General features: G+C 42.9%; 1 protein-coding gene across 6 annotated transcripts in view; it reads right to left on the reverse strand.

Annotated features, from left to right (window-relative positions):
* Positions 1-6,956: 6,956 nt before the first annotated feature.
* FLACC1 (flagellum associated containing coiled-coil domains 1) overlaps positions 6,957-27,165 on the reverse strand; it is a 57,677-nt gene continuing 37,468 nt past the window's right edge. For 5 of the 6 annotated variants that reach the window (XM_053279673.1, XM_053279681.1, XM_053279701.1 and 2 more), the window contains exons 10-16: positions 25,263-25,315; positions 23,273-23,372; positions 21,620-21,723; positions 18,552-18,614; positions 13,842-13,931; positions 8,781-8,890; positions 6,957-7,696 (exon numbers count right to left, since the gene is read on the reverse strand). In XM_053279673.1, the coding sequence (XP_053135648.1) occupies positions 7,606-7,696; positions 8,781-8,890; positions 13,842-13,931; positions 18,552-18,614; positions 21,620-21,723; positions 23,273-23,372; positions 25,263-25,315 (611 nt within the window). In that variant the 3' untranslated portion in view covers positions 6,957-7,605. Of the gene's footprint in view, positions 7,697-8,780; positions 8,891-11,611; positions 11,813-13,841; positions 13,932-18,551; positions 18,615-21,619; positions 21,724-23,272; positions 23,373-25,262; positions 25,316-27,165 lie in introns of those variants that run through there. The other variant, XM_053279662.1, reaches the window with a different exon arrangement.

Raw genomic sequence — 27,165 nt, forward strand, 5'->3', positions numbered from 1 at the left:
CTGCCTTGCTGGCATCTACATAGTGTGGTGTTTTTCATTATGTATAGTAAAACCTGAATTACCTTATATTTGGATCAGCATTGTAGACCACCTCTCATCGTATTGCTTCTTTGTAGGCTATGACTTCTCCAGAACATTTCAGTAAAAAGTCTCCTCAAAATGTTTTTGGCTACCACTCCCCTGCCTTTCTCTTGAAAGTACTGCACTTCAAAACAATACATTTCTTTTTAGGTCAGGCATTAAAAGAGCCAGCTTCTGATTTAATTCTTGATCCCAAGATCTTTGAAGGGATTGTTGCTTGTGTTAACCTGCAGCAGAAAAGGTAAAGTTGAGCTGTCGAGTCAGTGTCAACTCCTGGTGACCACAGAGCCATGTGGTTTTCTTTGGTAGAATACAGGAAGGATTGTCCATTGCCATCTCCCGCACTGTATGAGATGATGCCCTTCAGCATCTTCCTATATCGCTGCTGCCCGATATAGGTGTTTCCCATAGTCTAGGAAACATACCAGCAGGGATTTGAACCAGCAATCTCTTGCTCCCTAGGCAAGTTACTTCCCCACTGCGCCATTAGGTAGGTCTTACTTCCAAATAGAAGAAAAACAATATTTCTCCCTTTTTTCCTTGTGTGTAGTGGGTGTCTCATTCCCCCCCCCCATACAGAAATAAGAGGAAAAAAATTCTAAACTAAAAAAAGAGGATCTCATATTTAGATGTATAGCCAGGATTTGGTGCACTCTTTAACTCTGAATTACGGCCATGTGTTTATGGGGCGGACTCTCATCTTCGGCAAGATTTAACAGAAAAATCTTTCCAGCCCTTGTGAATAAAAGTTTTATAATATGGGGACCTTTTCACAAGGTCACAGAACAACTTGCATGGTTTCACACGATGAGAAGCAGCTGATTCAGCCTAAATTCACAATCTAATTAAGAGAATACCACAATCTTCACACATGGGAATAGGAATGGTGGCATAATTAAAGTTTTCCCCCATACAGACACCATTTTAGGAATCCTCACAATACTTCGGTAAAACTGTTACAGACAGGGGTCTCGGGTTTAGAGTGTGTTGCATGACCAAATCAGCCAGTAAGTTCATGGTTGAGCTAAGTTTTTAATGAGACCTCCAGCTCTAAACTTTTGCCTAACTATTATGCTGCACCACCACCTGTACTGGTGTGTAAACATATGCTGTGGCATTTGTGATATGTCAACTTTGTGTGAAGGTTAGTTAACCCAAGCTGCTCCTCCCCCTCCTCCCCCCACACATCACCACCCCCTCCTTTTCCTGCAACATTTAAAAAAAAGTTTGCTTGTGTTCATTTTTAAGTCTCTGCAACCAGTATTCAGGGTAGAACTTGGAGCTAAACAGGCCCAGAAGAAAATCACCCTCCAGGAGATCAGGAATTGGAGGAAGAAGGGCACAGATTATTAGCTACTTTTCTCAACCAGCATTTAACAAAAGCAGTCTGCTTCAATTTAAACATTTTTACTATTCATTTTGTGCTTATATTATCTGAATAAAACTGATCTTTAATTTCCTGTGGTTCATTTAGCAGATCTGGAACTTGTATTTTGTAACCGTGTTTCACTGTATTTCATATTGCTTCAGACTAAAGAGAAACTGGCTGCTTCATGCTGCCCGCAATGCTTTGGCTTCTGCAGTACAGTATAGCAAGATGGTTTCCTGAAGTCCAGAAGTTATGAATACAACCAATATTTATATATCGCTGTTCAACAAAAGTTCCCAGAGTGCTTTACAGAGATATAATAAATAAATAAAATGGCTTCCTGCCCCCAAAGGGCTCACAATCTCAACAACAACACACCAGCAGCAGCCACTGGAGGGATGTGCTGGAGCTGGATAGGGCCAGTTGCTCTCCCCCTGCTAAATAAAGAAAATCTCCACTTTAAAAAGCTGCCTCTCTTGTTCACTTAGCAGTTTGTTCCGTTGTTGACAAACCTACTTGCGCTGGGCACTTCTGTTGGCTGAAGAGAAGGAATTTTGGGTATTGTGGTCAAGTTGATAATAATAACTCAAGTTGAGAAAAGGACTGCATCTGATACCAGCAAGAAAAGAGTCTGCCTGCTGCAAGTTAACTCTTTGAACTTCCATTGTCAACATCTCTTCCCCCAACCCCCAACTGGGATTAAACTATTAGTTAGTTTAGTTTTTAGCCACTCATTTCAGAACTCATTTCAGTTTTTAGCCACTCATTCTGGAACTTTTTAACCACCAGACTTTCTAGATCCAATAGTGTTATAAATCCTTATTTGCGAGTTCAACTTATTAGACTCTGAGATTTATGAGACTTGGGATTCACAAAATTTGACAGCCTTATCAGCCTCATGGAATTTTAATTGCCAGGCTGCCAGACTTTAAGACTAATGAATGGTGTTTCATCTCACAGGTGAACTACTTGTACACAGAGGTTTTTCACACATGGCTCTATGCCTCGGTATCTGAAGAATGACTCTGCTTTGCAGCAGATTCTAGGCATTTTAATTCGAGGGATTAGATGGACATTTCACATAGCCATCAGCACCTCCATCAACACCTTTGGAGAAAGCAGAAACTCCTGAGTTTTTTCAAAAGCTGCTGGAAATAGAGGATTTTTTTTTTAACCTCGGTCATAACTTGGGCTAAGCCAGAATTCGCAGCCTCCCTTCGGAGAAAAACAAAGCCCTGTCTGTCCTGGTCCCTGATAGCGCTCAGGGAGGTCGGGTTAAATCCAGTGAATATGTGGACTGGCACACTCCAATCAGGAGCGGATTCAGGAAGAAAGCCCTATCAGGAAAGCCTCATGGTGTTTTAAGAAAGAAGAAGGCGGGGTGGTGGTTGTGGGGCTAACTGAACTTCAATGGAATAAAAATTTGTATTAAACCAGCTGGCTGTTTCCTTATTTTCCTTCCTGAGGACTTTAATCATTGATTTAAATTGTTTAACAATGGATTACAATTTGAAAGCAGAAATGATGGATTATGTTTGTTTTGTCTTCAGGAAGTTTAGTCTTTGTGGAGCTTTGAGAGAGAGACTGGAAGCTGGGTGCTGAATGTAAATCATATTGGGAGTATGGATTACATAAAGGGTCTCTTGAAGATTCTTACTTTTGATCTGGGAAAAGCACCTGTAAGGATTATAACTTGCTTGGAGTTTTTGTATTCTGGGTTTTACATTCTTTACGTTTTTTCAAGCGGATGGTGATAGAGAACTCAGCAGAGTGATATATTCTCTTCTTGGAGAACTAATCCTTGGAGAACTATGATTATAACGTGCTGAACTAAAAAATTTAAATAGTTGCTACTGCTAGAGTCCACAAGAGGGAGCTTGAAGACTAATTTTTCTTATAGTCTGTATTGAAAGTTGGATTGTGGCAGTAGATTTGATTATTTAATGAGTGCTTTCTTTATACAAGATACTTGATTCCCTGGGATATAATATAGAAGGAACCTACTCAACTGCAGAATAACTCTGTTGTTTTTTGTTTGGTTCTTTAGAATATCACTGTTGTTTGATGCTGATATCACTGTTTGATGTTACTGCTGATATATTCATTTAACATTCTGATATAGTTTTTGTAATTACGTAGCACTATTATTAATTGATACTGATATTACTGACAGATGAAAAAGTACTGGAGCAGAAGCAAATGCCTCATTCCTTAAAAATGGGTAGGAAAAACCAGGATAAAGGAGCTGATAAAAATGGTGATAAAGATAAAGATGTTCAGCAAGGAAAGGAATCTACAATCCTTGTCTTCTTGGTTCCATGTAATATTCTAATTTTCTGGGATTGTGGATTTGGGGTTTTCATGAGCTGTACGCCATGATCATCACAATTATAACAAATTAAGGCTTGACTTATCTCGCTTTGCATGTAATGCATCTGTCTCATATATCAGTTTCACCTTTTAATTTGCATTACTGAAATTAATGGACTTTTGCATGATATTCTAATTTTCCGAGTTTCACCTGTATAAACAATTATTTCATCAGAAGTAGTCTACTAAATGTCTGGGACAAACATTAAAAAAGAATAGGTCCGGCTTTCTTCTTTGGCATCAATATTAAACTTTTTTCCCATGAAGAAGAGTATACTAAAAAATTTGATCAATGGAGAGAGTTGGCATATAATTTACAAAGCCTAACTATTGGAAATACAAAAATAAAATCTATTCAGACTTCTTTGCTCAGAATGGATGAGAGAACCTTTGTGGGTTTGATATCTGCAGATAAGTAGCACAGTACAGAAGGAAATACAAAAGCAAGGTGGCAAACTTCGAGAGAACTTGAAGTTTTAATAACTAAAAATGCTGAGCACTTATTGGGTCTTATATGCAAGTTGTTAGTGAAGTACGATTCAGAATCAGAACAGGTTAAAGGCTGTATGATTAAATGGATGCAGAATCTGAATAGGACAGTTGATAAGCAACAATGGGAGTACCAATGGAAAGTGAACATCAAATTTACAGCAAACAGCACATTAAGAGAAAATGGGTACAAAATATATTTTCGTTGGTATATCTCTCCAACGATGATTGCAAAATGGATAGTAACTATCCTGGAAACTGCTGGAAATGTTTGAATCAGCTGGGAACCTTTTATCATATGTGGTGGACATGCAGCAAAGCTCAGAAATTTTGGAAGACAATCCACCATAGGATGCAACAAATTTTAAACATAGATTTTCGCTTTTTTACAAGACATTTTAATGTTAAATATCACCAAGCTGTATATACCTGCGGAATACACGGAGCTGTCTTTATATATGATAACTGCCGATAGGATCCTCTATGCTTCCTACTGGAAAACACATTTAGTCCTGATGTGAAAACACATTTAGTCCTCTGATTTAGTTAGAGGAATGGCAACTTAAACTCTGGGAATATGCATCAATGGCAAGGATTACTTCATACATAAAGAATAAATCAGCAGATAAATTTGAACTTACTTGGGAGCCATTTATACGATACAATTTGCTAGAGGGTTGGATACCTCATCCAAGATGTAGATTTTCTCTGCCAATAAACTTGTGAGTGAATCATTTTCAATCTTAGTATTGATTAAGTTTGATCCCTAATTTACTTAGACATTTATAATTGGAGGTCAACAGACTAAATTCAAATGAGAGCAGATAGAGTAGGGTGTTGATATGATTTCCCTGTGGCCTTGAAATTACTCTGCTTTGCTGAGGTGAGAGTTGGCTGCTGCTACTGTTGCTTTTTGCCGTAGTTGCTGCCTCTGTCTCTGGTCTCTGCTGTGTTGGTGAGGTGTCTGCCCTGCCCTGCTCTGCTGTGTGTGTTTTTGGCTCTCACTCCCCACTCCCCTCCTTTTTAAAGTAATTTATCCTGGGCTATCCCTATTGGATTTCACCCCCTGTAGTGAGTGTGTGTGCCCAGGTAGCTGTTGCAGGAGAAGGGGGGAGGCACTGGCCTGAGGCCCCTCTGGCTTAATTGTTTGGATCCCCCTCCCATCTTGCTAACTGTCCTTCCACCAGCATTTTATTTTATTTTATTCACTGTTGCTCTTTTAATTGGTTTGTTTGTTTAGGTGGGGAAACAAACTTCTTATTCCCTCAGAAGTAGCCTGTATCTCAAAACTATGTCCTTAAGGGTTTCAGAGCCCTCAGGGACATAAGTGTTGGGAGAGTCCTGCCAAATAGCCCACACAAATAGCCAGGGTGCATGTGCGACAGCCTCCCAAATGGCCACTGTGACCACTGAGAGGGCCAAAATGGCCTGAAAACAGGCCAAACTGGCCCACAGAAGACCGGTGGGGGGGACCTTCGGAGACTCCCTGTGAGCACGGCAGCAACCCCCCCCCCCCCCGGAGGCTACCAGACCTGTCAACAAGCTAAAAAGGTTTATTTAAAAAAAAGGTTTAGTACCCCTAACAGGCTTGAACTTGAGCCAGGATTTTTGTTTGAGGGCACAAAACTGAACATACACGGGCCAGTTCGAGTTGGTCCGAACTTGAATTGAACTGAGGAGACCAGTTTTGAGCACATTCCTAGAGAACTGAGATTTATGGGAAGAGAATCTGTAGTTTTGGACACCATTGTTAAAACATTTGTTATTTTTAATTAAAACACTCGTGGCATTGGTTGTGATGTAACATCCAGCTGAGGCTAAGATATTGTCCACACCTTATGTGTATGGCTACTGAATATAGTCCAGGTATACTATGTCAACTGGATCACCTTTATCCACACACTTGCTGACACTCTCAAAGAACTCCAAAAGGTTTGTGAGGCAGGATTTACCATTGCAGAAGCCATGCTGGTTCTCCCCAACAGGGCCTGTTCTTCCATGTACTTAACAATTTTCTCCTTGAGAATGCTTTCCGTCAATTTGACTGGAACCAGACATTAAGCTAACCAGCCTGTTATTTCCTGGATCACCCCTTGATCCCTTTTTGAAAAACGGTGTTACATTGGCTACTTTCCAGTCCTCTATAGGACTGTACTTACAGGCAGTCTGTATTCCTAGACTGTGGGGGACCTCTTTAAATATGTGGTAACAGCTGCCCTCCAAAGAGGTCAGTACAGGCAATAATTTTACCTAGTGATAACATACTATGCACACAGAATAACATGGTAAGCAATTCTGACCTTGCTTAAGTGCCTAGGAGAATTTTTCATACCCATCAACACAAGACCAAAATCTAGGAGAGTGATTATATCTGGGGAATTTCTAGAGGCCAAAACAGGGCCACCTATTGAGCATGAGAGCTTGATGGGCTAGCAGCTAGGCTCAAAATTAAAGCTCTCTTACAGCAGGTAAGGTGTCAAATTAAATAAATCTTACACAAAGACATCTAATTGTCTTAAAATTTTTAAAGTCCTCTACTGCCCCAGTAGGGGCTGAGCACTCTGATTGTTTTTACACCTGTAAATACTTGAACCAAAAAGAAACTCAACAATGTTTGACACGGCATATCATTGTTCTGGTCTTCATGCAGTGTTCTGTCTTAAATTTTATATCTTTCTACACAGCAAATGCAGGACAAAGTTCTACTTGTGGCAGACATAACAACCGGTTCTAGTAAGTTCCACATTATGAGCTCTCACACGGGTTCAAACAATTGAGGGTCTGAATGTATTAATATAATACTTAATGTAGAAGCTCAGTTACCTGGCATGGTAATGTAACATTCAAGCAAAGCCTTAATTATGCTTCAGGTGGTTTATAACTCTGAACACACTCTTGAGCATGATGGAGACAAAAGTAATTTTAAAGTCCCACTGTTATCAGTGAGTAAGTTAAGCTTATGCTTAGCTATTCTCCTTTGAAATAAGTAGGACTTAAGTTAGGCTGGGATATGCTCCTTAGTTGTTCTTTTTTAAAATTATGACATACATACCTTACCTCTACATGTACAAACTGTGAGCGAACAGCAGCCCCATCTTAAATTTAGAAGGAGCAAGGCATGACTAACTCTCCCTAAAGAAACATCAACACTTGGCAGTAGCTAATATATAAAAAAGTGATCACCACAATGACATGTTAGCAAATAATATTTGATTACTCTAGGATTGCAAATCCGGCTTTAAATGCAGGAGCTGCTGAAGAAAAGGATGCTCATCTCAGTCTGCCACGTTGGCTTTTCACTTCTGGCCCCACTCAAATGACTCAAAGATGCCACTCCTTCGAGCACGCTCATTGAAGATCTCTTCGTTTTTCTCAATAAGCTTGCGTCTGAGGAGAAGATTAGAAGTAGTATTACAGCTGTAGAATGAATGTGTACATTCTCTTACATTTTCTTATTGAAAAGCTAAAGCGCTCTCCTCTTTCTGGGAAGCTGATCCAAAGTCTGGATTAAAATATTCCAGTGATGGTCAGTCAACTTTTTTCTTTTTTTGCAAGCGTGTGCCACACTTCACAACTACAGAATAAGATTGTGCCACTACAATAAAAAACTTCTGCCTTGGTTGATTTTTTTATTTCTCATTTACTATACTTAGATACAGAAGAGACAAGCAAATGTGTAGGCCTAACCATATCCATCACGACACTCGAGGCTCTTCTGCTCATGGTGGTGTGCACTACATACAGTGGCAATACCAGAAAAACAATTAGGTAGGGGCACAGAATGAGCAGAGTGCATATGTGGGGCAGCGGGAAGAGGGGAGAGATTTTGTCCCATATGCTAAAAATAATGGTGCATCTCACATTAACCGTGCGATTCTCAGCATAAACATGCAAGCCTGTGGAGAACTGCTCTTTGTATAGAATGATGCCTATCTATCAACATTCCGCGTATGTGAGAAATGCCTTCAAGTTACCACAGGGTTCCAGTAGTAGAGTGGGGGCAAGCTACTTGCTGGAGAGCCCTCTGCCCCCTCCCCCCTCCCTCTGGCATTACTTATACCTCAAAGCCCCACTGCTTCTGCCACAGGCTGGCCACCCATGCAAATGGCAGCATTCTGAGACTCTCAGGAACCATGGCTACATAAAAAGATGTAAGAATGTTTGAACAGCTTGGATCAGAAATCAGGAAATTTGGGCAGAGTTTTCGGTGTTTGGAGGAGATATCCATATTCTGAATAGCAGTTTAGTAAGCTACTATCGTATATATTTGAAGAGTTTGTTTGTTGGTTTGTTTGTGCAAAATAAAATACTTCCCAATGACCTACAGATACCAAACACAATCTTGCCACTGAAATTAGCTGAATGCACTACCTTTTACACCAGAATATGTTGTGGGGGCTTCTCACTGACCCCACTCTCCTCCCCAAGTATCAGTTCTTGGATTTAAAGAAAAAATGTCCCAGCCCCTTACCTCAGAACTACATTTTCCTCTATCAAAGAGGTGATATGAATTCGATTTTTCTCTTCAACTGCTGCAATTCGCAGCTGGATATTTTTCTCCATCTCTGCCATATTAGCTTTCTAAACAGGAGGAAAAAGAAGCAGGGTTGGGTAGAAAGAAGAGAGTTATAACACAGCCTTATACTGTGCCAGTCCATTTATTCATCTACCTAGTCTGACTGGCAGTAGCCTCTTAGACTCTCAGATATAGTGGTATTAGGGATGTTCACGGAACCACGGCGGGGAGGCTCAAAAGCAGCCGGGGTCTCTCTTTAAGAGTGGGGAGGGTGCGCTTACCCCTTCTTGCCGCTTCCCCCCCGCCGGCGTCTGTATTTTACAAAGCCGATAGTGGCGGCAGCATACCTCCCTGCTGCCCTGTTGCCCTCATCTTCCGGATATGACCGGAAGTCACCAATGCACCTGCGCGTGCCAGCATGGGTGTGCGTGACATGTGCGCGCCCATGCCAGTGCACGTCAGCAACCTTTGGTCATATCCAGAAGATGAGGGCAATGGGACGGCAGGAAGGTATGCTGCTGCCCCGATCAGCTTTGTAAAACATGGATGCCGGCAGGGGGAAAGCGGCAGGAGGGGTAAGTGCACCCTCCTCCACTCTTAAAGAGAGACCCCCGCTGCCTTCGAACCAGCGGAACTGGAGGTTCCATGCACATCCCTAATTGGTATCTTCAAGCACTGCTCCCCATGATTCTTTAAACTCGAGCTGCTGAGGGTTGAACCTGGGAACTTTGACCTGCAAAGTACATGCACTGTCACTGAATTATGGCTCCTCCCCTTTAAATAAACAATCCACTGCTAGCCACCAGCATAAGGAAGATGGGATTTTAATTGATGGCCCCACAAGGCAACCTTAGCAAAATTACAGCATTATATAGAGGAAGTAACCCCACAGCCTGGCTGTTACAAGATTAGCTACCATCAATGGTACCAGTCCTGAGAAAATCTGCTGCAACCCAAAAGGAGAAAAGTTAACATGTTGCATCATGGATGGATCAGGAAAAATCTCAATTAATTTAGGAGGCATCACATGTAATAGACAGACAGGCAGATAACTAGCACTCAGCAGCCAAAGTAATCTTCTTTAATTCTGAGATTTTAAATCATTGTTTACAAACAATCAATCAATCAGGTTTGAATTCAGCAATACAAGCCAGAGAATGCCAGTGTGGGATAGAAAATAGAAATGTGTGGAACACTGCTTTAATAAGGTGAGGCATGCTATTTCTTCTGAATTAAAGTTGGAGGCACATTTATTAATGAAAAAGCTGAAAGGAGGCACACTCAGAGCAGTGTCCCACAGGGAGACAGAGGATTACCTCCTCTGAGGGCAGGTAATTTGGGGAGTATCTCTGCTCTGAGTGTGACTTATTCACTCCTGATGTAGAGTCACAGCAGCATTACCTGAAGAGGCTAATTGAAATATACTATGCTCAGAGCCTCACAGGAGCCTCTAAATTCTACATCTATTTATTATTTCTCACAGTACATTAGTGATTCTCTCAGGTCACACTTGTGCTTTGATTCGCAGCTTGGGAATACTTAATAGATAGATACTTAAATCAGTTTCAAATCTCTGCTAGGCTGCAATTCTCTACTCGGCTGGAATTCTACTATAAATCTCTACTAGGGAGTAAGTCCCACTGAATTCAGTGAGATTTACTCCTGAGTAAATATGCTAGACCATACTGTTCATCATACAGTTGAATGGGACCTTGGACAAGTTAGAAAAGAGAACTCTAAACTAAAGCATTGCTCTCAGCACTGCAGTAACCTCTTCTGGCCACTAGAGGCATGATGGGAAGTTAGACCCAGTTAGAATTGTTCAGTTGTTGAAGATTAGTGCCTGGGTCTCTCAGTCATTGAACATCTCTCAGTATGTGATGTTTAGTTTCTTAAGAAATCTTTGTTTTTTTAACTCAACCTAATGTCTCAGGATAATCTCTTGGGCTGAACATGTTTACCAGCAGAGCATACTCTGCTGTGTGAGGTTTTTAATGTTTCTCCCTCACCCCTCAACAGGACAAGTCAGCCTATCCTACTTCAGGTTGTTGTAAGGATAACACGCAACAAAATCATACATGCTTCTCATAAGCAAGGGCAGTTCCAAGAGGTGGCAAGGGTGGCTCCGGGAGAGGGGACCACTCTCTCAGACAAATGGCTTGCCCCCCACTGTCCCCCTCCCCATTTCTGCTTGAGAATATGGAACTCAGCTCACCCACTCCTAAATGCATTTTGCCCCTTCTACATCCCCCCTCTTTTTTTTTTCTGGTGCCACAACTTCAGAGAGTGTGCATTTTGAGACTCCGGATTTGAAATGAAGTATAATTGTTGAACTCAACTCAAGGGTTTTTAAGCAGAAGTGACTACTACCACTGAATGCCTTTTATATTGTAAAATTGCACTTTACTTTACAACTACCTCCCAACAAGGGTGACTGGTAATGTTTGCTTTTTGTAGCATAAAGCTGTGCTGTATTCTATCCAGTATCTTTTAAGTTTTGTTGTTTAGATGTTTGTTCCAGTGAGGATCCTGTAGAGAGAGAGAGAGAGAGTGTGTGTGTATGTGTGTGTGTGTGTGAAGTCAGAAAGGAAAAGAGAGGAGAAGGAGAAGGAGAAAATGGAGTTGTTTCTAAGAAACTCTTAATTAAATCCAGATTACTTTGTGTTTGTGAGGGAAGCAGCTATAAAACTGTGGTTTTGAATTGTAAACTTCCCAGAGACGCAAGTTTTGGCGGTAAGAAATGTAAGTAAGTAAGTAAGAAATAAATAAAGAAATAAAACAGGCTGCCGCAGATATATGCTTCAGGTGTACTTTATTTTGCTTTGAAATAAGATGTAAGTTTTATTATTACTGCCTTTATGCTTCCAAGTTAGTTTTTCGTATAATAATAACTTGTTAGACTGAACATCCAGTCTAAGGACAGGGAAGAGTTTGGGTTCATAAAAGGGTTCAGAGTTGAGCTTGTCCAAGCTTCGCAACATTGGGACCTGGGAAATAAAGTATTATAATATGGACCTTGGAAAATTATGTTCAAATCTCAACTCAAACATGAGTTTTTTAGGCCATGCAAAATTCTAGTGGCTAACCTCAAAGGAATGTTGTAGGAATGAATGAGGAAAACCAGTGTTGTTGAAACTGTTAGACTAGTAGATGTCCAGAATATCAGGGGAAAGATCACCAAAGTTATATTCTACAGACACCATAATGCAGTGATTGGAATATGGACTTCATTTTGCTTCAGGAAAGCAGAAGAGTCTAGTAAATAAATAGCACTGCATAATTTTATGTGGCAATGCTCACCATATGTCCGAGAATACATACAAAAAACTGTCAGAGTAAACACAAGTTACGTAAGAACATAATAAGGCTCTCCACACGAGCAGCGTGGAGAGCCTGAATGGGGTTTGTGGGGAGAACAGGCTTGACCTGCTCTCCCCACACACAAGCAGAAAGCCCTACCTGGGCAGCCAGATATGCCAATTCTGATTACCAACTCCATCAAGGAGCCAGTTCGGGCAGTGGGGTTTGGGTACCTCCCAGCCCCTGGAAGTCCCAGAATTATCCGCGCAAGTGCATGGGGCATTCTGGGAAGCTTCCCCCCCATGCCAGGAGGCTTGTGGTAGCCTCTCCCCAGTCGGGAGGCTACTTGTGAGTCACTGCAATACAGAGCCGTGCCATACTGACACATGATCAGAAAAATGGGGTTAGCAGAGTGTGCATTCCCCTAACCTGATTTAAGTTAGGGGGATTTAAGTGGGCGTGCTGCCAGGAGCCACACAGCTTCTGTTGCTTCCCACGATTGTGAGAAATTGGGCTAGCCTTCCCTAGCCTGATTTTTGCTGATCATGGGAATAGCCTCAATATCTTATTATGGGGTGAGAACATAAGAACAGCCCTGCTGGATCAGGCCCAAGGCCCATCTAGCCCAGCATCGTATTTCCATACAGTGGCCCACCAGATGCCTCTGAGAAGCCCACAGCAGGAGGTGAGGGTATGATCTCTCTCTTGCTGTTGTTCGCCTGCAACTGGTATTTAGAGACATCTTGCCTCCATGGCTAGAGGTGGCCCCTTTTAAAGCCATCCAAGCTAATGGCGTGGCCATCACCACATCCCGTGGCAGAGAATTCCAAAGATTAATTATGCGCTGTGGGAAAAAGCACTTCCTTTTGTTATTCCTAAATTTCTTGACCTTCAGTTTCATTGGATGACCCCTGGTTCGAGTGTTGTGAGAGAGGGAGAAATATTTCTTTTTCTCCACTCTCTCTACTCCATGCATAATTTTATATACCTCTTTCTTGTCCCCCCATAGTCACCTCTTTTCCAAACTAAAAAGTGCCATATGCTGCAGCCATGCCTCATAAGGAAGGTGCTCCAGGCCTCTGATCATTTTGGTTGCCCTCTTCTGCACATTTCTCAGTTCACCAATGTCCTTCTTAAGATACTGTGATCAGAACTGCACGCAGTATTCCAAATGTGGCTGCACCATAGATTTGTATAAGGGTATTATAACAACATTTTTATTTTCAACCGCCTTCCCAATTATCCCTAGCATGGAATTGGACTTTTTCACAGCTACCATGCACGGAGTCGACACTTTCAACGAGCAGCCCATCACAACTCCAAGATCTCTCTCCTGGTCAGTCCTCATCACGGTATATATGAAGGTGGGTTTTTTGGTCCCAGTATGCATAACTTTACACTTGCTTACACTGAATTACATTCGCCATTTTGTCGCCCACTCACTCAAAGCTCCTCACAATCTGTTTTGGATTTCACTGACCTAAATAGTTGAGTGTCAACTGCCACTTCACTGTTTAACCCAACTTCTAGATCAATTAAAAAGCACTGGTCCTAGTATAGATCCCTGGAGGACCCCACATCTTACTTGCCTCCATTGTGAAAATGTTGACACTCACTTACACACATCCATAATCTGTCCTCATCACCACCCAGTGGATCCTAGGTATCCACATTCATCCATTTGCAAAGCTTTATCATCTCCTTCCTAATTCTCACCTCATTCCGGAGCTCCAGTTCCGTATTGTGGAGAGATGAAGCAATATCATTCAAAGTCTCATTCTTCTCCATCAGCTCTTTCTCCAAAGCCTTTTATTGAATAAGTCAAATCAAATAAAAAATTATTTATTTAAAACATGTAAATCCTACATTTCCAAAATCACTCATTTAACATAATAATTTTAAATAACTTCTTAACAACAAAACAAAGTCTACATTAAAATCACAAACACTAACATATCACCAAAAATGAAGCACATTCTTAATTAAATGCCTTCTAGAACAAATATGCCTTACTAAAGTGTGCAAAGGTCAGGAAGGAAGAACTGACCTTCAGAAGTTTATTGAAGCCCATGTAATTAAGATGAGCTTTCAGGATTGATCAGCTGTGCCCTTAGTTGGTGGTTTTGCTCCTGTTTGTTCTATTAGTGTTTTTTATTGTATTGTTCAACATTTTTGAAGGGCTCTCAGGGAATTTGGGGCTAGAGGGGCACCTCCTCAAGGTCCACACCCCCTAGCTGTTCCTCCTGCCACCTCAGAAGTGGAAGGGAAGGGGCTTCAAATACCATCCTTTCCCTCCTCCTCCTCCGGAGCTTCCCTCACTAGGGATCTGAACTGTCAATGTCACTGTCAATAGATAAGTCACTACTTCTCGTTGATGTCTTCCTCCTTCTCTTCATATACAGTACTGCAAGTCATGCACTCTTGCGAGCACAAGATGAGCCCTTGTGAGGTGAGAGGTGCAGCTTTGTGCAAGGTTTCCCTTCTGACAGGTGGGATTTGTGCTGTCGGTCATCTGGCTACTTTTCCTTTTCTACAACTTTCTACCTCCATATAGAGTGCAGCATTCTTGTGAGAAGGGATGTGCCCTCATAGGACCCATCTGGCCTCCTACAAGTTTTGCCTAGTGGTGTGTGCAACACTTCATCCACACAACACTAGGGGTGTGCAATTCGGATTTTTGGTGTTTTGATTTGGATCTGAATCAAAACACCCCCCAATTTGTTTTTGGGTCAGAATCTGACCCATTCGAATCACCCCAGATTCAATTTGGATCCGAATTAATCCGAAACTGAATCAATATGGATCAAAAAATGGGTCCCAGGGCCAAAAGAGTGGGGTGGGGTGGTAGGGCCTAATGAGTGGAGGCTACCACCCAAATTGCAGAGGAATTGGGCAAAGGGATAATTTTTGGTGAATTGTTGAAGTTTTTAGTGACTTTGGGGCAGATTTGGGGCATAAAGTGGGATCTGGGGCAGAAGAGTGGGGTGGGGTGGTAGTGCCTAATGGGTGGAGGCTAAAAGCCAAATTGCAGAGGGATTGGGCAAAGGGGTGATTTTTGGTGAATTGTTGAAGTTCTGAGTGTAGATTATCTGGTAGCAAATGAGATTTTCAATACAAACCATGAATCCACTCTCATTGGCTATCAGAGAATCCACACTCAGAACACCTCAGAAACAACAGAACCCTGGACCCTATGGGTTATAAACCCATGGGGGTGGCTGGCACCCTCTGTTCACGACACTGCCACTCACTCTGGGCCACCCCAGCAAACACCCCCCCCCAATTGCAGTTATGGGGCTACTGAAACCTACATGATTCCCTATGGAGAAAAACCTTAAGGATGTGTAAACTTCAACAAATCACCAAAAATCAGCCCTCTGCCAAAATCCTTTGAAAAAATTCTGGTACCTTCCTTGCCCCCCTTGGGCACTACCACCAACCCCACACTGCTCTAGGCTACCCCTTTCCCCCCAATGTGAAGTGATATACCTCCATTATACCTTATGGGGAAAAACCTTAAGGACACATAAACTTCAACAATTCACCAAAAACCAGCCCTTTGCCCAATTTCCCTGAAATTTGGGTGGTAGCCTCCACCCATTAGGCACTACCACCCCACCCTGCTCTTCTGCCCCAGATCCCACTTTATGCCCCAAATCTGCCCCGAAGACACTAAAACTTTAACAATTCACCAATAATCAGCCCTTTGCCCCATTCCTCTACAATTTGGGTGGTAGCCTCTACCCATTAGGAACTTAAACTGAGTAGTACTCCACTGCCTTGCAGGTGGGAGTGGGGTGTGAAAGTTATTATACACTAAAGAATTCAAACACTTGAAAAATAGTGACTACACATTTTGCTCCATAACTTTAAGGGCTATAGCTTAGCATTTTTTAAAAATGAAAGCTGGCAATCTGGGGGAATTAATAGGAGGGATCCGAAACTCGAATGGATTCGAATCGAATCAGGCGCAATTCAATTTGTACCCGAATCTAGCCAATGGACCACAGGGGTGTTTTGTTTTGTCTCCAAATCACCTAGATTTGGGTACAAATTGATTTGTATCCAAATAAATTTTCTCCCTACACAACACTCCATCCATCTGTCTAGCAACTGAGCACTTGTGCAGTTGCACAAGAGCACGCTTGCACAATATGCTAGAATTGTGCAAATGCAGTTGTGCAATATACATCAATTATTCCAATAGCCCTCTGTCACGCAGTTGTGCTTGCACAATAGCACTGTGTGCAACTTCACAAATGCTCTGTTGCTGGGCAAATAGAACACTGAGCAGTATAGGAGGCAGTGCTCCTGTCACCACATTATGCTTGTAAAAGCTATGTATTGTTTGCAATTCATGGGAAAACTTAGTTAAGCTGGTGAAACAACAAATACAATTTAACTGAGGACTGTCTCTGGTTACTAGTTTATTTGGGCCTAGGACTTTTTAGGCCTCTGAGGATATTATACAGACTCTCAATCACTCACATGACCTTTGTTACAAAAGCAAAGCTGTTTCCATAGTTACTCACATGGGCTGTCTCACGCTGAGACATTCTGAGTTTCCCTCTTAAAGAGGCAGGTCACAACAAATATCTACTAAAAACATCCAGCCTTCAACCACAGTCTTCGAGGTTTCCAAAGTTCTGCTAATTAGCTATGTTTGCATGTTTTCCACTTCCCTAATCAATGAAAATTTCCAGAGTCTATGCTATTTGGGTTTGGGCTCTATCCCAAGCATAGGGCACCAAAAGTGAAGGTTAGGCCCTGATCTATATGTACAGCAAAATGAGTAAACAGGATAGGATGTACCTACCATTTCAGACTGTAAGCAGAGAACACTTTTTCTTTTTAAGCTCCCCTCTACGTAAAAAAAGAACTGTCCTGCAAATAGAAAACTAGCACAGCAGGGAGAATACTGGGTTAGAACTGTTCCTCTCTGATATACGAGTTCTCCACCTGCAGGTTGTAGTGTTTTACATGAGGAAACATTCACAGATGGTATCTCCTCCTGGAGTCTGAAGTGGTACAATCTACCAACACAGGATTCTATCATCTTATTCTGCTGTAAGTGTAAATCATTCACCACTTGTGTATTTCTGAGCAACATTCCCTGAACTGACACAATTCGATTAGTGTGCAAGTTGAAAGACACAGAGCCGGGTCTCATGATCAGTGAGACCCGGTTTGGGGAGCTAAGCCTTGCACACAAGCAGGGCAGGAGCCCTGGGCGGCTGGATTGGCCACCCACATGATTGCTGGCTCCATGATGGAGCCGCAAGGGGCTGGGGAGTTCGGGGGCCATGCGGCCCCTGGAAGCTCCAGTATGCCCTGCGCAAGTGCGCAGGGCATACTGGAAAGACCCCCGGAGCTGGGAGGTGGCTTTTCACCTCCTTTCCGGGGGTCTACTCATGAGTAGCCATGGCATGAAGCCACACCGCGGCTACTCACGATCAGAAAAATCGGGTTTGCAGAGTGCTCGCTCCGCAAACCCAATTTAAGGGGAGGGGTACTTAGGCGGGTTAACTGCTGGGAGGCAACTAGGCTTGGCTGCGAGCCCAGTGGCTCCCATGATAATCCAAAATCGGGCTAGGCCCCCCTAGCCCGATTTTGGCTGATTGTGGTGATGTGTTTAGAAAACCAAAGAAACTCCATCTTACTTAGAAAACCTCATCTTGACTTAAAGTAACCCCAGCACAGCTCAGGGACATCACTGCCTCTCATGATTGGTGTCATTATCTCTCTACAGCTGAAACGTATCTATGAAACTTGCTAAGACAGCTAAGCTTCCCAGGCCAGAAAACAGGATTTAACCAAATAAGGAGTAATCACCAGATGAACAATGAATCATTCGCATGCGTACTAGATACTTAGACCACCATTTTATTGTCACGTATACTATGTCTAGGGTGTCAGCATCGTTCAGATTGTTTGTATAAATGTAAGATGCACCTGTAACCAAACTGTAATCGGTTGAGAGCATTAGCCTATTGATTACCTATTGCTAAACTGCAGTAGCAATCAAGCCTCTAAATGATTCCCACTGAGTCTGTTTGATTGACTAAGAGGCGGACCCAGGGACGAACCATGTTCACATCAGTGGGAATAGCCTCACAGTTTATATCAGTTCCTCTTTCCAAATGAGATTGTGTGGGTATGCCAGGTTTGCCTTTCCACATGTCTACGACATGACAATGGATTGCTGGATGAAAGTAGTGAAATAGTAAGAGTGCTATGGTGGCAATTTACCTAGTGTAATGGTTCCTCGTTCCCAACCTATAGGACATTATTATAGATACGAAGCTGAGCTGTTTGGTTCTCACTGTATACTGTCTTTCTTTGGCTAAAGCCCAGTGATAGAGTGTCCTCCTCATCTATTCTACTAATGTTTCAGATGCGCCTTTTCACACATTCTACAATACTCACCCCTAACTTTTCATTCAGCTCGGTTATTTTTTTCATGTTCTCCTCATGCTGCTTTTTAAACTCCTAGAAAAGGTAAAATTTTGAGTTATGGTTAGAGGGACTGATGTAGAAAAACTGTAAGTCGGCAAACCATATTTAATTGTAAGCTCTCTTGTGAGCTCACTATGAGGCCTTAGGAAACACCATCTTTTTCATAATTAAAATCACACCCTGGCTAGCCCAATAGAGAATTGCCCTACAAAAGTATTCATTGTGTGCCTTGCTAACTGAGCAAAGAGGCACCCTTTAAGTGGTGGTTATCTTATATTTAGTAGTAAGGTAGCAATTATCCCTAGTCATCCCAGCACAGCATCTTTCCAGTAACCATCTTTTAATTTAGAGAGCCAGCGTGGTGTAGTGGTTAGAGTGCTGGACTAGGACCAGGGAGAACTGAGTTCAAATCCCCATTCAGCCATAAAACTAGCTGGGTGACTCTGGGCCAGTCACTTCTCTCTTAGCCTAACCTACTTCACAGGGTTGTTGTGAAAGAAACTCAAGTATGTAGTACACCCCTCTGGGCTCCTTGGAGGAAGAGCGGGATATAAATGTAATAATAATAATAATGTAAATCACTTAGAGGTTTATTTATTTTTTGAAAGTGATATACAAATATTCTTAATCATCGAGGATATTCCCATGATCCCTGGAAAGCGGACTAAGTGAGCCCGCTTTCCAGGGATCATGGGAACCACCGGGCTCACAGGCGAGCCCAGTGCTCCCAAGGCGGCTAGCCCGCCTAATTCCCCCTCCCCTTAAATGAGGTTAGAGTGAGCGCTCCGTTAACCTCATTTGGTTGCTCGTGTGTCACCGCGGTGACACATGAATAGACCCTCAGCTTGGGGGTCTCTCCATGATGCCCCGCACGCTTATGTGGGGCATCCTGGAACTTCCAGGGGCCACGTGGCCCTCGATCCCCACCGGCTCCGTGATGGATCTGGCAGCCATGTGGGCAGTCAATCCAGCCGCCCAGCTACGAGCGGCTGCTCGTCTGTGGGGAGAGTGGGCTAAGCCCGCTCTTCCTGCAGACCATACTGAGGCGCTTCATAGCAATCATGTGAAGCTCCTCATCATCTGTGGGATAAACATTAATTTGTTGTTTGGATAGTAGATCAAAAAGAAAGCAAACTCATACCATTTGTGTCCACACACAAAGACTTAAAATATTTCCCCTGGTATGTGATGTGGAGGAAAAGGTCTTCTGAGGCCCTCCCCACTCCTCACTAATATATGTGCCAATCAGTACTTCACATGCTCTTTCAGGTGCACCATGTGCATCTAACCTCTGGCTTAAATGTCACTTGTATCATTAATTCAAGAAAGAAAAGAGCACCGACAGAGGAGAGCTGCTCAAGTTAGTGAAAGTTATAGCCTATAGTCACCACCATGTCTCTAAGGGCCAAGATACATGTTGCGTCAAATCACACTTTGCCCTTGCCTTTTGGTTTTCTTTTGTAAATAGCACCTGTGGTGGGGTGGGGGTGGACATCAAGAATGGGACCACAGCATGGGGAGAAGGGGATTAAGTCTTTCCCCCATGCCATGTTTTCACCTCCAAATCCCTCCCCAATGCTGCTATTCACCTCGTTGTCTGCTATTAGGCAGCAATGGCAACTTCCCTGCCATTGCAAATAGTAGCTTTGGGAGAGCAATTTTTAAAATCAGGAACACAGCACAGACCTGAGGCGGGGGTTAACCCCACCCCCAAGTTCCAATCCTGATCGGACCCTCCCACAACTACTATTTACAGAATTAAAAATAAAAAGGAAGGCAAACTATGCATTTAATGTAAAGTGTGATTCGGTCTTCTGTGTCTGAATAATAGGCTGTCAGTAAAATAGGCAACTGATCATTATAATTGTTATCTTTCTTATACAGGAGCATTTTCAGAGGGGGCTTTTAGCTCACATCTCCACCAGAATGGAGGATGTGCGTTCACATATTGGTCAGATTTATTCCAAAGTCCCTGCAAAATATCAGAGGGCATTCCGTACATGATTCAGGTTTTTCCCTGCATATTGGAACCTAGCCCAATTTATGTCAGTGTGAGAGCCAGTGTTGTGTAGTGGTTAGAGTGCTGGACTAGGACCGAGGAAACCCGAGTTCAAATCCCCATTCAGCCATGATACTTGCTGGGTGACTCTGGACTAGTCACTTCTCTCTCAGCCTAACCTACTTCACAGGGTTGTTGTGAGGAGAAACATAAGTATGTAGTACACCGCTCTGGGCTCCTTGGAGGAAGAGCGGGATATAAAATGTAAAAAATAAAATAAATAAGAATAAATAAATGTCCGGGATTAAAAAATCCACTTTTTGTGTCAGAGCATCAGATATTCCCCAGACTTGCAGTAAAGTTTTACAGTAATCCTGCTTTCTGGGAAAGCTCCAGGACTCTTGAATCAATTAAAGTCAGTAGTGACAAAACAAAATACTATGATTTTTAAAAAACTGTACCGGGAAGATGTGGAAGATTATTTTATTCAAGTTTTATTTTTAATGGCTGACATGAGGACAAGGGCAAGTTAGGCAATGCCCAACTATCACTGAACCTAACAAAATTCAGTGTTCATTTATTAACAGTGGGGAGGCCGGGAAACAGGAAAGACAGAACTCATGGTAGCCAAGGTAGTAAAATTGGTTACTAAAATTACATGTATTTTTCTCCTGGACTTTTTATTCAGCAATGACCATCTCCCAAGATCAAATTGGTGCATGATTTTGGAGAATCTTTATTCTTTACTCTTGTTCACTCTGATGGTAGCATGGATGGTGAGATTGATGTAAATCATGTTGATGAATGTTTAACTCTACATACTTTACTTTTTGTGCATTTGGGTGGTTTGATTTTTAACATTTGGGAATTGTGGTGGCGTACAACCAAGATGACAAAACTGAACTGAACTAGTGACAGGCTTACTTTGCACGTGCAGATTCTGATGATGATGTTCAGATCTTTTCAAGACTGTTTATTAACGTTTACAGACATGGAAGTCCTCTTAGACCAGTTTTTGCTTTGCTGAAACACCACTTACCTCTTTCTCATGTTGGTAGGCTTCATCCAACATAAAACTGTTATTCTGAATAATCTTCTTATGTTCTTCTAGCTCTATTTCAAACCTTCTTGTCAGTGTTTGCTCTGAGGAAAAGATGAGATTTTTGCATGTGCTAAATCACAGGAATTCTCAAACTTTTTAAATTTAGTAATGCTGATACATTTGATATCTGGAGAATCATTTGTCAAGTATGAAAGATGACCACAGTGGTATCACCTGACATAATATTGGTGATATGATGAGCTGATGCTTGCTTCCTTACGAGAGCTCTTTGGTACTGCTGAGGCACTACTTTTCTACAATCAGCTGGAAGCAGAATTAACAGCAGTTCCACAAAACACTTACTATACTGCTATGTTCATCATAGAAATCCAGCAGTGCCCATCCCATAGACAAATTTCTAGCTTTACTCAGAAGGAAGTTCCACTTAACAAAGGTTTGGCTTCTCTCTGCATTGATCCTTTAATTTGTGGCTTCTTGTTTTTTAAAGCAGCTTCTGTCCGTTTAACTGATGGCTGCCAAGGACAGTCCTTCCATGAGGCAAGGTGATGTGGTCACCGCAGGCAACAGATTATTGGAGTATCAACTGGGCAGCATGATGCCTCCTGCAATTCTCTGCCACCCTTTGTGTTCTCCCCCTCCTCCTGATCTCCTCCTCCTCTCCAGCACCTCCTGCCTTGGCAGAGGCACATGCATCCTTCTTGATCTCCTCTGCCTTCTCCCTCATGCACTACTGGGCTGATTATGAATTCCACTTCCTCCTCCTTTTCATAATTAGCCCAGTGGTACACAAAGGAGGTGGTGGGTAATGCAACTACAAAGAAAGAGGTAGCCGAGGTGAATGAGTGTGTGTGTGTGCACACACACACAACATAAAATGATGGCTATTACTGCTGCTGCTTAGAAGCAAAGGAAAAGGAGGAAAGAGAGGGAGCAACATCCAGCACCTTGCTTCAGGTGCACAGGTAGTCTTGCACCACCACCAGGTGCGGGCCGTGTACGCGCCTCTGCGGGGGCGGCAGGCAGCTTCTTTAAGTGTAAACGGAGCCAGTGCTCTGTGCCGCCCAGCAGCCCCGTGGCGGGGAATCGCCTCCGCCACTCACCTGGCTCCCACGGAGGCGAGCCCCCACCAGCGGCCAGGTGAGTAGTGGAGGCGATTCCCCACCGTGGGGGCTGCTGGGCGGCACAGAGCACCAGCTCCGTTTACACTTAAAGAAGCCGCCTTCCACCCCCCCACCGGAGGCACATTCACAGCCTGCGCCTAACCACCACTGGTTGCTTCCTGTTTGCTCACATGGTCATGGCCTTCCTGAAATAGTCCTCAGTTAGTTCCTGTTCCACGCAGGTGTTGTTTTTGAATACTAGTTTGCTCTTTGCAGCCAGTGAAATTGCTCATTAATTATTTTATTTTTAATATCACAATTGCAAACTTAACAACATTTAAAAGCAAATAATGAGCAAATGCTCTGGCTGCAAAGAGGAAAGCAGTAATTAAATGCCCAGTCAAACCAAATGGAATTTCAGACAAATGAGAATACTGTTTAAGGGAGAAAACACAGGAGATGCAGATCACTGAGGGTCAAGTAATATACAAGTGCAAAACATATAATGTTTAAAAGAAAGGGACCTCACTTTGTTGTAACAATGCCTTCTCTCGCTCAGTCCTCTCACTTTTTTTCCATTCTGCTTGCCTTCTCAGCCATTTCTCCTCCATTTCATCAGAAATACTATCCTGCAAAAAAATGAGATGCAGACATAAATTTGACAAAGTACAAAAATATTACAATTCTTCCCGTATTCTCCTTGGAGAGCCTTAAAGAACTTCATGAGAATATTGGTTGTGAAGCAACAACAAGGAAAAGTCACATGCTAGAGCATTTGTGGCCTCAGCACTCCTTTTCTACATGGGGTTTAGAAAGGAGGAACAGAGATCTTGCAGCGATATTTTCCAGTTCTGTACCATTAGTGCAGGCTCATCACCTATACATGGAGTAACTGATGGGTTGACTGCTGGATATGGATATCCCTCAATCAAGACTGGCCTCCAAAACAACTTTCAGTTAAAATCCATACAAAGCGACAATATCACCAGAGATGTTTGTGTGGAACCATGGGGCACACACTCTGATACCTGGCAGGTTTCAGGTCTTTCTTTCCAGAGGGAGGAACAGAAAGAGCTATTGATGGACTCAGGCTAGCTGATGGTAAAAATGTCAACCTACTGGAGCAGCCCTTCGATATATTTTCTGCTTCCAGAGGGATAGTTGTGTCAACCTGCTGCAGCAAAAAAATCCCAAAATATATTGTGGGTTCTTTAAGATTCCAAATCTATTGCACTGTATTTTTTTATTGTAAATTATTATAGATACCTTTATTGTTAATATTTTACTGTTGCAATTTAGGTTTATGCTACAATAAATATGCGTGTGTGAGTGCATGCACATGTAGGTGCATAACTACAATTGAACAAGGGGGGATGACAAATGTCCCTGGGCCCCTGTGAAAGTAGGGGTCCATCGGCTGAGAAACAGCTTGCTCTTTCCTCTCCCCTCCCACCTTTTTGAAGAAGGCAGGAAGGGTCTAGGGATGTGCACAAAACCAGTTTTGCCAGTTCAGCTAGAATCTGAACCAGATTTGAGCAAATCCAGCCTGGTCCAGTTTTGGGCTCGGCTGAACCAGACCTGAGTTTGAGCTGGCTCAGAAGTCTCTCCCTTTTACCCGTAAAAGGGCAGGGGGCCTTGCCTAAGGGTAGAGCGGGCAGGAGGGGAGTAAGTAACTACTTACAAGTGCTGCCAGTGGTGCCTGCAGTAGCAAGAGCAGCTCCCCACCACCCTGCTGGCCTCCTCCAGAACAGGCAGGCTTGCGGTGGCCCAGTTCAGGACTCTGTGCAGGCATGGAGGCCATTTTAGTGACATCCACACATTCACAGAGGCCATTTGTGTGACCACATTGTGTGGTCATGCAAATGGCTTCTGAGCATGTGTGGAGGTCACTAAAATGGTCTCCACAGGTGCACAGAGGCCCAAACTGGGTCGAGGAAGGCCCAGGCCAGCCATGGCCCTGCCTCCTCTGGGGGAGGCTGGCTGGGAGCCTCCACCGCCCACCTCCCGCAACTGCCGGCAGCAGTGACACTTGTAAGTAGTTACTTACTCCCCTCTCGTCCACTCTACCCTTAGGCAAGCCTCCTGCCCCTTTACTGGTAAAGAGATTCCCCTCAGCCTATTCCCCTTTACCAGTAGAGCTCCAAGCTGGCTCGGTCAGAACCGAGGCCGGTCCAACCCTCGGACCTGTTGAGCTGAGCCGGCCCAACATTGAGCCTGGCTCGAACTGAACCGGCTTGCACACCCTAGCAGGGTCCCAACTTCATTTTTTGTCCCCTTCAACCTTGCTATGCCCCAGCGTGTGTGGGCGTGCATGCATGTGCCTCTATCTGTATATATATACACACGCTAACTGAGAATAATCCCTCATACAACTGATGAAAAGGGCTGTTGTCCATTAAATCTGTTTCCACAAAAAGTATGTTAAGTCTCCTAGGTGCCACAGGACTCTTGGTTGTTTAGAGTTACACCAGGCTCATCTCATTAATTCTTTTTGGAGGAGTGATAATTTTAAATCTCACCTGATACAAACGGAATGCATTCTTCAGATATTTGTATTCCTTCTGCATCCCAGCTGGAAAAAAAAATTAAAGGCAACAGCTCATGTTCATTGTATGTTGCTCGCAGCTGGTATTCAAAGGTATACTGTCTCTGAACATGGAGGTTCCATTTATCCATTATTGCTAATGGCCATCGATAAATCCATGAATCCATGTATAAACCCTTTTTTAAAACCATCCAACCTAGCTGGATGCTGTGGTTGCAAATTCCATGTTAACTATTTGTTGGTGAAACATTTCCCTTTTGTCTTTTCTAAAACTGTTACCAGTTTTATTGGAAGACCTAATGTTATAGGAGAGAAAACCTTCTCTCTATTCACTGTCTCCAACTGATTCATAATGTATTTATTTATAGTATTATACCATATTTTATTTATATTGTACCATATTTTATCATTTTTTATTTATCATATACCTGTGAGGTATTACTCAAATGTTGGTCTTGAACCAAACATCAGTTGGCTTCAGCTGTCTATTGACAGGAGATTCAGAGTCCCTAAGCTTGGATGCAGCAGTTGCCCCCTCTCCTGACTTATTAGATCAGGCCATTGAGGGAGTCGTATGTGGTTCCAGCCAGATAGTTTGAGTGGCTGCAGAAACCACAGCTGCCTTGGCCACCAGGGCATTAGGATGCCTTTGGTCTTGTCCTGTAGCAGCTTGGCAACCACTCTGTTCGGCAATGGATAAGGAGGGAACAAATAGAACAAACTTTGAGTCCATTGGAACTGGAATGCATCGCCCTTGTAGCAGTACTCCAGGCCTGCTCTGGAACAGTATTGTCTACATTTCCTGTTTCCCTGTGTCGCAAAGAGATCTACTGTTGGAGTCCCCCAGAGATTGAACAGTTCCTTTAGGAGGCAAGGGTTAATCACTTATTCATTTGCTGGTCAATGACCGAATAAACTTATAACTAACTAACTAACTTATTCATACTGTAGTAACAGAATTTGCAATCTGCTTAACGTATCTGCTAAAATGTTGTCCTCGCCCTTTATGTGGATGGCTACCATATATATTTTTGAACAATGCACCAATTCCAAATCTGTAGACTGAGTTGGCACAGAGACCATGACACTGTTCTATCCTGCTTGTTTATGTAAGCTATTGCAGTGGTGTTGTCCATCTGTATCTGTACCACTTGCTCCATTAAATGTCTTTGAAATTATTTTAGAGCCCTGTACACTGTGAGCAGTTCTAGAAAGTTTATGTGTAATGTCTGCTGCTGTGCAGTCCATAGACCATAGCTGCGATTGATTTGACAATTCTTCCCGTTCCTTGAGGAGAATGACCTGAAAACAGTGGTACACTAGCTGGTAACCTCCAGGTTGAACTACTGTAATGCACTCTATGTAGGGCTGCCTTTGTACGTAGTTCAAAAACTTCAGTTGGTTCAAGATGTGGCAGCCAGATTGGTCTCTGGGGTATCCTGGAGAGACCACATTATGCCTGTTCTTAAACAGTTGCACTGGCTGCCAATATGTTTCCGGGCTCAGTACAAACCTTTAAAGCCCTGAATGGCTTTGGCCCCGGTTACCTGACAGAGTGCCTTTCCCCACCGCTCAATAAAATCATCAGGAGGGATCTGTCTTGGGGTGCCACCGGTTCACCTGGTGGCAACCTGGGACCAGGCCTGCTCAGTTGTTGCCCCTGGGTTGTGGAATGTGCTCCCCATGGTTATAACAAGATTATCTTCCTTGGAGACCTTCAGGAGAGCTTTAAAGACTCGTCTTTTAAGCCTAGCTTTTAATGATACCGTATTTAGTTTTAGTTTTAGTTTTAATTTGGTTTAAATGTTTATTTTTTAAATTGTTTTATTATGTGTTTTTGGTTTTAATGTAAACCACCCTCTCCCACTTTAGGAAGG

Source organism: Hemicordylus capensis, chromosome 1, assembly GCF_027244095.1.
Source record: "Hemicordylus capensis ecotype Gifberg chromosome 1, rHemCap1.1.pri, whole genome shotgun sequence".
In the NCBI taxonomy this organism is placed as follows: domain Eukaryota; kingdom Metazoa; phylum Chordata; class Lepidosauria; order Squamata; family Cordylidae; genus Hemicordylus; species Hemicordylus capensis.